Raw genomic sequence first — 13,105 nt, forward strand, 5'->3', positions numbered from 1 at the left:
AGGCCTTGGAGGACCGAACCCACGTATGTGGCAAAATACGGGGATGACTTGTGGCTAGGGGTGAAAGGCCAACCAAGATCGGATATAGCTGGTTTTCCGCGAAATCTATTTCGCCATGGATCTTACAAGCTGCTTTACAACAACAGCAAGTCTCATGCTTTGATTGAGCAAGTCGTCTATGCGAGAGGAGAACTGGATAGAGGGCATTACTTCCTCCTGCACCACAACAACGTCTTTGTCTGTCACAACTACCTCCTCCGTGTTTCAAGCACAGCCAAACCATATCATAATTAAACAACTCAAACACAATCAATCAAGATTAAATTCATCAAACCCTACCTGGTTTTGCTGCTCCTAATTCAGTTAGGCTTTCAGGTGGTCCTTTAGCACTTTTTCCTCCTAAATCACATCAAGAACAACTTTAAATCCAAAAACCCTCAACTAACCAAATCTCACTCAGCATGTTAGGAAGTGATTTCTAACCTTAGACTTTCTGGAAAGTCACGTTTCTTGGCCCTCAAGTCAAGTTAAGCATGATTCCTAAGGAAAAACATCAAGAAAACACATGTTTTGCATGGTTTTCCTTGAAAACCGAATTGAAGAGGGAGGGAGACAGCCATCTCACCTTATTTCCAGCCTTGATAAGTCACATGGTTATGTAGAGGAAGAAGAGAGGATCATTTTGGTGAAATCAGAGTTTTGATTTGAGTTTTAGTTCAGAAGAAATCAAGCTTTGAAGATTTATGAACCAAGAACTTTCTCTCCTTTTTCTCTTGGTGATTTTCGGCCACAATGAGCAAATGAGGCAGCCTTGGGGGTTTTGGGGGTGTAGGGTGAGTTGTGATTGGTTGGCTTGAAGGTGGATTAAAATAATATTAAAATATCCCAAGTGTATAACTACTAAAACTAGATGTATCAGAACACTTGCAAAAACATCTCTAAAAATTATTTTATGAGCTACTAGCGAAAATGACACTAGTAACATATTTATTATGAGAATAGAACATGTATAATGAGGCCTTAGCATTGCTAAAGTCATCAGAGAGTGCTGGTGCTAAGCTGCACCAGTAAACCGTAAATCCGGTTAAACCGATTTTCTGTTTTTAACTAAAACAGACCAGGTAACCTTATAATATCATTCAAGCATTTTCTAATAATAGTATAATGATAATATTATACTATTATCTCTCTCCTCTCATGAATCGAGTCCGGTTCGTCAAACAGAGACTATTTACAAAAGTCAGAATCAAAGCTGCCAACCGATACGGTTCAAAAACTAGGTTCTTCGCGATTGCATTATCGAGATTGCCTCAGAGGAGGTTCTATCTTAAGGATGACATAATGATAATGAGGATTGAGATGCTTGATGATATAACAGAGGTGTTCCCTTTACTGATCTTCTGGAGAAATTCGTACTTTCAGAAAAGATCTCGCGTACTCGAAAATCAGGGTTGTTACAAAAGGCAAGCCGGTTCAATTGAGAAGATTGGACCTTAAGCCTGTGGCTAGAGGATTATTGGAGTTTATCCAACACTCTATCATCCCCACTAGCAACCGATCCAAAGTAACTGTGGATCGGGCCATCATGATCCATAGCATCATGATTGGAGAGGAAGTAGAAGTTCATGAAGTCATCTCTCTAGAACTCTACAAAGTAGCCGAAAAGCTCTCCACCTTGGCAAGGCTAGCTTTTACTCATCTCATTTGCCATCTATGCAACTTAGCTGGAGTTGTCATAGAAGGAGACATCCCCATTGAAGAGGACAAGCCCATCACTGAGAAGAGGATGGAGCAAACATGAGAGCCCATTCATGGATCTCAAGAGACGCATGAGGAAGCTCATTGATGACAAGTCATCATATACCCATTTTTCAAGCTAATTTCACTTGTTTTGTTAGCATTTATGCACTTTCTTGCATCCTAAGTAAGTGATTTGGAATAAAAATGCATAACTTCTCTAAATCAAGTAACCACCATGAATTTAATGTTAATCATTGAGGTTTGAGCTTATTTTAATTGAATTTTAATTGATTTATAAGCCTCTTGAATTTAGTGATACTTTGAGTGGTTGTTTGGTTTATTTCAGGTAAAGAAAAGAAAAGAAAATGAAAAGCGTGGCCTAAGAAGCGTGACACAAGAAAAGGAAAGCGTGGCCAAAGAGGAGAGAAGCGTGCCGCAACTAATGAGGGAAGCAACCTTGCCCTCCACAAGGGCAGAATGCCCTCTAGGATGGCAGCATTAGGTGACCAAGCAAGCATAGGCAACTCTGCCCTGCCCACTCCAAGGGCAGAGCACAAAATGATGCCTTGGAACCAAGAGAAGCAAAGTCTGCCCTGCCCTTGTGGAAGGCAGAATCGGGCTCCATGAGGAAGAAAATCAAGGAGAAAATATCAACTATGCATGCTACAAGGCTCGAGCAAGGGACCATGAGGAAGCCAAGGACTAAGAGTGACTACCGTACCAAGAAACCAAGGAAAATTAGTGTGGCGCATGCTTCCGCCCAGTTTCGAACGCGGGCCATGAAGGAAGGGTCATTGCCCTGCCCTTGGCGCGGGCAGGGCAGAATCGTGAGTGTGCGCATCAAGAAGCACCAACGCGCGCACCAATTCCTTCCTTGGCAACTCGTCAGGCTCATGACCTGAAGATTGCAGGTTCGAATCCTGCCCCCGCCATGTCTTGATTTAAAAAAGTCAACACTTGAACCCTAGTTTCCATCAAGCAGAAGCAAGACGGACCATCTTGAGGGAAGAGGGCTGTATCCCTGATGGCTATGAATGGCGCGAAGTACTCTTGTGTACCGCAGATTCAGATCCAAATGCACTCGGCTCGCGCGCAACCCCGCCCCGTCAAAGCTTGATTTCCGGTGAAACTCCTGGCGTCAAGATCTGGCACGTTTCTCCCATGCTTTTCTTTGTTGGTAAACCCAACCAGCGATTGACAACAAAGAAGTCTTTCCTCTTGTTGGGGGGAGCAGAATTCTCACGATAGGAAAAAGAAAAATGAGGAACCAACGATTCTCTCTTCTTAAACAACCGATATCCTCCACACTTAATCAACATTTGATAGATTATCCAACCCCGAGCAATCTTAGTTATTGGTGGGGCTTCGGTTCGTTAGCTGGTATTTGTTTAGTCATTCAGATAGTGACTGGCGTTTTTTTAGCTATGCATTACACACCTCATGTGGATCTAGCTTTCAACAGCGTAGAACACGTTATGAGAGATGTTGAAGGGGGCTGGTTGCTCCGTTATATGCATGCTAATGGGGCAAGTATGTTTCTCATTGTGGTTCACCTTCATATTTTTCGTGGTCTATATCATGCGAGTTATAGCAGTCCTAGGGAATTTGTTCGGTGTCTCGGAGTTGTAATCTTCCTATTAATGATTGTGACAGCTTTTACAGGATACGTACCACCTTGGGGTCAGATGAGCTTTTGGGGAGCTACAGTAATTACAAGCTTAGCTAGCGCCATACCGGTAGTAGGAGATACCATAGTTACTTGGCTTTGGGGTGGTTTCTCCGTGGACAATGCCACCTTAAATCGTTTTTTTAGTCTTCATCATTTACTCCCCTTTATTTTAGTGGGCGCCAGTCTTCTTCATCTGGCCGCATTGCATCAATATGGATCAAATAATCCATTGGGTGTACATTCAGAGATGGATCAAATTTCTTTTTACCCTTATTTTTATGTAAAGGATCTAGTAGGTTGGGTAGCTTTTGCTATCTTTTTTTCCATTTGGATTTTTTATGCTCCTAATGTTTTGGGGCATCCCGACAATTATATACCTGCTAATCCGATGCCCACCCCGCCTCATATTGTGCCGGAATGGTATTTCCTACCGATCCATGCCATTCTTCGTAGTATACCTGACAAATCGGGAGGTGTAGCCGCAATAGCACCAGTTTTTATATGTCTGTTGGCTTTACCTTTTTTTAAAAGTATGTATGTGCGTAGTTCAAGTTTTCGCCCGATTCACCAAGGAATATTTTGGTTGCTTTTGGCGGATCGCTTACTACTAGGTTGGATCGGATGTCAACCAGTGGAGGCACCTTTTGTTACTATTGGACAAATTCCTCCTTTAGTTTTCTTCTTGTTCTTTGCCATAACGCCCATTCCGGGACGAGTTGGAAGAGGAATTCCTAATTCTTACACGGATGAGCCCTAGCCCTGTAAGCCCACACCTGATCAGTGAAAAATTATGACACCAATCATTTACGTATTACACCAAGAATGAATTGACAAGCGCATACCTTTTTTTGTTGGCTATTTTTATATAGCTTAGATAGGGCAAAGATTTTTGAAATAAAGGCGAAGAAGAATCATCGTGCTAATAGACTTACCGCTCATACAGCTCCCAGCCAACAAGCAGTTAGCCTTCTTTTCCAAGGAATTCCAATGTGGATGACTGGACATCAGCAATAACTGGAGCCGAGCTTTCACAAAAACATACGAACCCACCCTATCATTTAAGGGGTACTAAAATCAACGTGTCAATCATCAGAATAGTTTAGAACTCGAGATGGGATGAATACCCGTTGTTAGAGTTAGATTATCCGCGGCTCTTGGTCTTGGAGGTGTTACCGGCGCTATTGAATCTGGTCTGTCTGTAGTAACCAATTCCTTTCCTGGCTTCACTCTATGCCTTCCTGGTGGGTGACTGCTTTCTTTGCCTATCCACTGTTGGAGGAATAATAGCATTTGAAATGGAATCATCATAAGCTGCTATTTTTTCTCCGGCTATTGAGCCAAGTGGGACAGAATGAACTCTTACTGTTCTCGTAACCGGTGCCGAAAGCCGGAGCTGACTTTCACGAATCAAGCCCGGTAAGGTGAACTGAGGGTAGGGACCTCTTTCATTCGTAGCACGACATGACATAAGCTACTTCTGGACAGGCAATATCTTCTCTCTTTCCAATGGTCCTAGTTCAGTTAGCCATAGCATAGTGAATCCGGACACAGAGCAATAGCGGTTCAAAGACACATGGTATGAGCTAGCGGCGATACATAATGGAATAGAGGATAGCGCGTGAAGTACGGGAGTAGGGGACTTCTTTATTCTCATAATAAACAGGGCAAGAGCTACAGATGGCACGGGATAGTCGCTCTTTCAGATAATGCGATAGCGCCTTGATCGAGCCACGAGGCGAAGGTTAGCACGGTTGAGTACACTTATTCCAGCTAACGGCAAAACCATAGAATAGTCATAGTAGTAGGCCTTGAGTCTATAGGCTACCTCTCCCTCGGCAGCTAGGCATAGTTCAAATAGGCATATCTAAGATAGGCCTTCTTCTCTTCTGGCAATATCAACATGGCATCTCAGGCAGGCTGTCACTTCTTTCGGATGCAAGATGAGATGGCAGTTTGGTAAATCAATGATGAGGGATAGCGCAATAAGTAGCCTTAGCGCATAGCGCATCCGACAGCCAGCCCTACCCTGGTAGTGGAAGTGGATGAAACGTCAGGAGGCAGTGAAGAAAGCACTAGAGGTAGGCTGCTCTATACCTTATTTCTAAATATGTGATTTTTCGCTCTTAGCGGATAGGATGCTTTCGATTCCTTAGCAGAGCTAATTCGATCTTCTCCTTTCTCTGGGTACGGTACAAAGAAGACCAAATGGATAGAAGAATCCTCAGACCCAATCGACACAGTACCGAGCCAGAGCAGTCTAAGACGGGACAAGAGACTCTTTGTTCACAGCTTCACATCCTCATCTTTTTGAAAAAGCAAGCTCAAAGCTTAAAGGCTAAGATCACATAACTACTGTAAAGCGAAAGGCGAAAGAAGTGGCTTAGCTTAACCTCTTCATAGACACATGGGCGATCCAAGGATTTAGGTTCAAATCAAATCCATCTCCCCACAGTTATAAAGATAGGCTTCGGATTCGTTCAAAGAGAAAGAGTAGTACTTGCTATTTTTTTCTCCCTCTCGCCCCTATTCGATAAGGCAAGCTGCTAGTCGAACTAGAGCCTTATTACCGTTCCTGACCCAATCCAACTCGGATCAGTTGGCAAATCGAACCCTAAAACCAAAGGGGGGTACTTTACTAAAAAAAGGATCCCTAAAATCATACTTGATAAGGCCGAACCGGACCAGAATCTTTTAAGCTTTTACTACGCTATGGGCAAACTTACTCTAGGTACACAGAAAGACCAAGCTAAGCCAATCTCACGCCGAAACAGGGAAATTCTAGCCCTTGAAAGCAGCCCACTTCGTCCCTCTATCCCGGAGTTACCTTAGCTTAAGGAGCTCATCTAACTAAAATCAATTCCACGATTCAATCTTTCTTGTGAAACGTTCATATTAACATCTTAAGGGGGATGCGAGTAAGAAGTTCTTTCCTTCTCTTCTAGTATAGGCCGCAGGGATCACTTCACTTGGCTTACTTCGTACTGAATGCCCTACTTACTGAGGTCCCGCCCCGAGAGAACTCGCGATGAGCTCTTAGTGATTAGTCAGAACCGGGTCCAGCTAGTCTTTTCAGATCCTGCCTGCAAAAAAAGGGTCTAGTAAGCGCGGATTCCCTAGAAAAAAGAATATCATAGAAAGCTTTTCTCTTTAGGGGCGGGCATAGAACAGAGCTAGACTTCACAAAGGCGTTCCATCGATCCAATCCCTACTTCTTTTGGTCTCAAAATTACAGAAGAGGGAAAGATCTGAGGATAGGATTCTAGTTCTCCCCAAGGGAAATCCAGCCTTTGAAACTAGTTCAAATCGAACTCAATGGTTACACAAAGTGTTCACCAGAAAGCGCTCAAGAGAGAGAGAGTAAAGGAACTTACGGAGGAAGGTTTTTTCGTAGCCTTTGACTTAACTGTTGGATCATCAGATCACTTGATATTACTGCCCGGAACGAAAGTAGGAAAAAGGCAAGATCAAAGTTCTTCCTTGAGGCCGGCTCAGCTAACCGATATGATGCCGAATTCCCGGCTCGCTTTTCTTTCGCGCCTTCTGTTAGGTGGGCAGCGCTACCCCCCTTTGTTTGCGTTGTCCTGCTTTCGCGGTAGAAGCAGGAACCGCCTTCAATGACAAGCGAAGCATACTTTCTTCATATGCGATTTATCTCTTTTAGAATCTTCTCCTTGTTTCAAAGAGGGCCCTGATGCCCCTAAAGATTGAACTATACCGCTAGGGGGCGAAACCAGGATACCTCGACGATACTTTTAGATAATAGAATAGCAGATAGGGGGAGTGTATCGCGGAATCATCCAGTGGTGACCAACCAAAAGAAGTTGCGTTGATTATTCAATGATAAGATCATGGCACGAAAATACTTAAGGATTGGGGTAACCAGGCCGGGCGGCAGACACTTCAATGAAAGAGCTCCTTTGTTTGGAATCTTCCTTGAGAAAAGAGAATGAAATAGCATCCTTCCCTACCCCATCAGATAGGATAAAGGGCCTCTTTTCAAAGAATAAATTCCTTTTCTTATGCTTAAGCCTATGTACTTTTTTTTCAGTAGAATCTGCTGCCCTAGATTCATCGTCTAACCTTCTTTCTTCAAACTCTATACCTATTGTGTGATAGGGCCAAGAGTCCTCCGCCTTCAGCAGCTCTGTTATTTAGTTAGAATACGCTTACTAAATCCCACTTTTGATGAGCAGAAGTCGCGCTCAATTCGATTCGTATTTTACTACTAGGTGATATGTATGAATATCCTCAGATTCGTGCAAACTCCGATCGAAGACAGAAATCTGCCATTGCCGGAGACCCGCGTTCGAAGTGGGGAGTCGCTTCGGGCCAGCCAGCAGGGGCAACTTATCAGAAAAGACTTGCTCCAACTCCTTAACAAGCGAAGGAAATAAAGAAGCACGAGGGCGGGTTCTCTTTGAAGAGAAGGGGTCAAAATCTTCCCAATCAAATCCATGGCCCATCCCCGAAATGGACAAGGCTTTACTATGGGATTCAGAGGTATAGCTGATCCTGCATGATGACCCCTGCCTCCTCCTTACTTGGTTCAGATATAGATCCTATTTAGCTAAAAGCGCTGGCATTGGAATTCGCCTATTATAGACTCGTTGTGATATTGCAATTAAGGAAAGAAATCTAGTTTTCAAGGAGTGGGGGCTTTGGTAAAAGATTGAGTCTAACAGGTATTTATTCAGTTGCCACGTATGGGGCCTTTAGCTCAGTAAGGCCTACAGCTTCACCAAAGCAAATCGAACATTTCTAGCAGGAATAGAGAGACCTGAGTCGGTAAAACAAGGAAGAAACCTATGTAGTGGGTTCGACTCCCACAGGAGCGAAGGAGGATTTGTCAAGGCCATCCTTTGCTAGTTCATTCATTCCCTGCTGTCTCTTAAATATATATAAGATGTAAACTCTTCTTTCAACTCGGAGTAAAGCCCTTCTCTTTCTTTAGGAGCATAAGAAGATGAATCCGAAAAGAAGAAGCTATTTCGGAATAAGATCAGCTATTTCACCTGTTGTCGTAATTGCTAGTAGTAGTTGGTAAAGGTAGAAGGATGGTCAAGGTGCGTAGCCTAGGATTTGAAAGAAAAGGTAATCCTCTGCTAATATCTTTTCTAATAGAAAAAAAAACAACATTGTGCTCTTGCTTGCTACAATCTTTGACTCTACCTATACCTAGTGAGTTGCCTGCCTACCCGAAGTTCTCCTCTTCTTCTTATTAAGAGCTACAAAGTGCTTTTTCGATTCCCCGACATCTACTAATTTCTTCTTCAATCGATGCCAATTCGGCTATTTACTGATCGCCTATCGCCTTTTGCCTGTAAGTGAATGAGGAATGATTTAACTTCGAAGTCGTAGAGCGCGGGGCTGGAAGCTCAAGCTCACCTTTCATTAGCTGGGGAACATACCGGATTCTTAGTCTGAGAATTCAATATCTCATACACCAGGGCTATACTTTGAATCACTAACTTACAGGTTTGCTTAATAGAACGACAGGCTTACTACAGCTAGAACCAGTGGACTGAAATGATTCTGATTCTTCCTTACGAGATATCCCCGGGGATTAAGAACCTCTATCAAATAGGGGGCCAGCTTTCTATCACTTTATTACTTGGGACTTCCTGACTCATCACCTTCCTCTAGTGCTCAAAGTCCTACTGGATTGGATGGCTTTGCTTGCTTGCACGAGGGCGGCTATAGGCTTGCGGATCATTCAATAGGAGTCAAGTGAAATAGCCGACATCTCTGTATGAAAGAAACCTAACCCGCCATTTTACAGTAAGTAGAGTTACATCGATTTCAGGAAGTGTGCCTGTGGGCCAACAATTGACAACTGAATTCTTATTGCCCCCTCCTATTCATTGTTTTGATTTGTTTTCAATTACCTTCGCCGCGTGCCACGGAATGGAAGGGGGGTCGATCTGCCAACACTCCTTTCGATAAGTTCCCGCTCGAAGCTCTACCAACTCGGATGCTTTGAAAACAACTCGTTTCGTAAAGCTCCAGCTTTCAACTACCTTTTTCTGGAAAAACGATGATGATTGACCCCCTCGCCGCTGTTGGAGTAAAGGCATGCCCTGGGCCAGCCCTCTCACCAACCTCAAATACAAGACTGAGACTTGCCCTACTTCGATCGCTTGTAAATAATAAACTTGAAGCGCAAAAGAACGTATACTCTAGTCCAGTCCGAGGAGCCCTGTCGATGGAAAGGGGAAAGGAATTGGCGATCACTGGCTCTTGCCAATTGTGGGAGAAGGGCTCGAACCCCTGACTCCTACCCCTACTCAGTTGAATCTTGTAAATAATAAACTTGAAGTAAAGGGCATAGCCTGAAAGGCGAGTTATAAGTTTGCTCTTACTCTTATCCGGGATTCGCTTCCAACTCTGATAGTTATGGGGGAAGTAGTCCTTCAATCAAATCCAGCTTGGAGGCGGAAAGTCTTCACTTTTACAGAAAGGAAGGAAATCTCAGTGTCAGCCTCATTTCCTCTTAGAGCGATAGGATTCCTTTTTGCTTCTGGAAGACAGCAAGACACACATGGGCTGGATTAGCACAACTATTGGGATACCTTCACGGGCAAGGCTCCAACCTCAAAGCCTGTGCCCTACTTGCTTCCTCTTTAGTGAAGGCGGAGTCGTCCCATTAACTCCATTTACTTTTTAGCTCTCCCCCGCCCTTACTCTGATTCTTATCGCACGAACTCAACTCCCCGGCATTCTTTGGAGCAAGTCTTGGAGGAAGGGCTGCTAACATTGATGCCAACCCAAGATAGGGCCTAGAACTTTCTCTGGATTTGCCGTCTCCGTAAGCAATGGAGAATGGAGGGGAGGACTTTTTATTACTGCTAGAGTAGAGCGGTATCCTTTTTTAATCCCAGATACTGCATTCTAGATCGAAGCTTCTGCCAAATAAATTTTGGATCACTAGCTCAAAACTCTATAGACGATTAGGAGAAAACATCCTAGTAAGCGACAACATCCCCTTCAGTGGTAACCACCGATGCCGCGGAGGAGTATGATGTTAGTCTTGAATTGTCTTCTAAAACTGAGCCAGTTCGTTCATGTAAAGGGCCAAAAATTATGTCCCGGAATCAGAGGTTGTAGCCCTTTTTGGTCGAGGTAGCACAGGAGACCCAATAGAGTGCCCACCGGCAAGGAATCAATATCTGTCTCCGATCTTCTTCTCCAATCATCTGGTTATGGTGGCGCAAAGTTCTCTATCGCTTACTTTTATTCTGTTAGAGTCTAGTATAATGCTGCTTAACTGGATTGCTGATATGATACCACTTATGCCACCTACTCAGTATCTGATATCGCTCCTGCCGCGGAATTCGATGTTGTAGAGGAATTTTTTGTCCCCCAGTTGACCGAAAATGCCTGGGGACTAGGGGCTTTTCACTTCTTTTCCGGGATATGCACAGAAGCCTTTGTGTCATTCTCCATTCGATTTGACAGTGATTGACATGATCCTCACTTCTCTTATGATATTTGCTTATTTCTGTCTTTACATAAGAGAGAGAAGTGTTTGCTGGGCCTGCCCATGTGTGTCTTGTTTCGTGTGTTTTTTTTTTGGGATTGGGAAAGTGTTCAGTGCGAACCTTTCTTCTAAGGCGGATCCAAGCTTCGCCTTTACTCTTGACCAGCTACCGGCAGAGAAAAAGCTTGCTAGACAGGTACCGAAAGGGCGAGTTCTAGGTCAATGTCGGATTACGGGAAAGGCTCACCCCCTTTTAGTTGTGTCCGCATACAGGCGTCGATAGAGTAGCAGCCTCGTCCTGGTCCAGCGAGGGTATCTTCTCCTCTGTTCTTGGCCTTTTTTACATGAAAAATGGCATGTAACTGAAAGAGGGTGCTTGACCGCATCTTGGGAGAACTGGCCCTTTGTGGATCTAGCTTTCTTGCCCTGCCTGTCTGCTTGCTTACACAGTGCGGCGGAATCGTTTGCTTCTGGCATTCCTTCCCGCCCTGATGGCCCTGGAAGCTGGGGGTAAAGGGGTTTTCCTTCCATAACCGGCCATTCCCCTGTTTTCCATCTTTTGGTTTTTTTGGCTACGGGATGAGCTAAGAACCTTGCATATAAGGTGCTGTGGGCCTATCGCCCTCGCGGAGTTCCCCGCAGCCGCTCGTCATACCCACAAGAGAACGAGTAGGACGACAGAACTTACTTCAAGAGTGTCATATCCTTTTTTCAGCTCTTCTTAAATTAGAAACCGGTGCATTTCTTCTGCCTTTCTACTGATTTGATTATATAGTTTCAAAATAGTCTAAAAGATTGTCTATTCGATGTCTGTAATCAATCAAAATAATTTTGCTTTTGTAAACTATTAAGGCGATGCGATCACGCATTTCCTGTTTTGACATCCCTGCGACTCCGTGACTTGACTCTGCGACTTCTCGATTTATATGTTCTTTCTGCCCTACGAGCTTTTCCGTCAAGGGATTACTGAATATCTGCTATTAATTGAACTGACTCGTTTAAGGCCTACCCCCCGACATTAAATAGGGTTAAGAAAGAAAGTTTTCTCGCCCTAAAAGTTCTAAGGCCTTATATGCTATTTGCCTGCTTCCTTCATCTTTCCTTGGACGAAAGAATACCCCAAATAAGGTCACTTAAATATATATATTAATATATTCTCCTACAAAGGGGGTGCACTCTCAAAAACCCCCTCAGTATCGCCCTTGATAGACGGGTAACGAAGGCAAAGATTCATGACGGATATAGTGTTAGTGTGTATTGAGAGTGTTGATTACTAAAGAGGTATATATTAGTAGGTATGAGTCTTCTACGACTACTGCTATAGAGGTGGCGGAGTATTTTGACTTTCAGCTCAGTGAAGTGAAAAAAGAAGCAAGGAGGAGAGTTAAGTACGAAAGGAAGACTGTCTTCTCCTTCTTTCCTTAGTCAGTAGTTACTACTAAGACTGAGCCTTAAACGGGATAGGGCGCACTAGTGCGAAAGCCGGTACTTTAGAGAAAGGCTAACTCGCATCCGTTTGATTGCTGGGGCACGCAACGGAACTAAGATGGATTTTAGTAACTCTCTGTGTTACCCACCTGCTTCAGGAACAGATGATTCAGCAGCTTATTTATCTTCTGTAAGCTTCGGTACGGAGTTAATGATTCAATCAACTATTTTATTATAGCAGCCCCATCACCCACTAGAAGAGAGTTTATACCTGAGTTGGTAGTACCACTCGAATCAACATTCTCAGGTGTGTGTGTCACATGGTGGGTTGCACCAGTGTCTAAGTACGTACCATGCTGGGTCAGTAGCACTTTCTGGAGTGACTAGATAGGCTGAAGCTGAACCATTGTGGTTGTCATTCTTGCGGGGACCTTTTTTGTTCTTATCATATCGGTGATAGCACTGAAGCACTTCATGGCCATATTTCTCACATAAGTGGCATAACTTGTCAGATTTTCGTCCACCATTACCCCTTAGACGAATAGGGCCTTTGCCTTAGCCAATTCTAGCCAAGCAAGAAAACGGATGCGCTCAAGCCAGCATAGCATCACTTACGAAATTTACCGCTGTTCGATCCTATGTATAAGGGGGGGGAGATCTACAATATACATTATATTAATTGAAATTATCTATCACTTTTTTTTTAATTAACATCAGTCGAATTGCGTAAGTGATCACTAAACCAAAGTCTACTCGTTATGGGCGAACGATAATAATAAAGAATCTTTCCC

At 43.7% G+C, this 13,105-nt stretch overlaps 1 protein-coding gene across 1 annotated transcript; it reads left to right on the forward strand.

Moving 5' to 3' along the window:
• The first annotated feature begins 2,661 nt into the window (after positions 1-2,661).
• LOC127748379 (cytochrome b) lies at positions 2,662-8,487 on the forward strand. Its single transcript, XM_052262760.1, has one exon. The coding sequence runs from the start codon at positions 3,000-3,002 to the stop codon at positions 4,164-4,166; it is 1,167 nt and encodes a 388-aa protein (XP_052118720.1). The 5' UTR covers positions 2,662-2,999; the 3' UTR covers positions 4,167-8,487.
• The last annotated feature ends 4,618 nt before the right edge of the window (positions 8,488-13,105 follow it).

The sequence above is a fragment of the Arachis duranensis genome, chromosome 6 (assembly GCF_000817695.3).
Source record: "Arachis duranensis cultivar V14167 chromosome 6, aradu.V14167.gnm2.J7QH, whole genome shotgun sequence".
Classification (NCBI taxonomy): Eukaryota; Viridiplantae; Streptophyta; class Magnoliopsida; order Fabales; family Fabaceae; genus Arachis; species Arachis duranensis.

Excerpts from the sequence above, each read along its gene's own strand:
- LOC127748379 (XM_052262760.1), top strand. The coding sequence starts at position 3,000 with ATGAGGAACCAACGATTCTCTCTTCTTAAACAACCGATATCCTCCACA.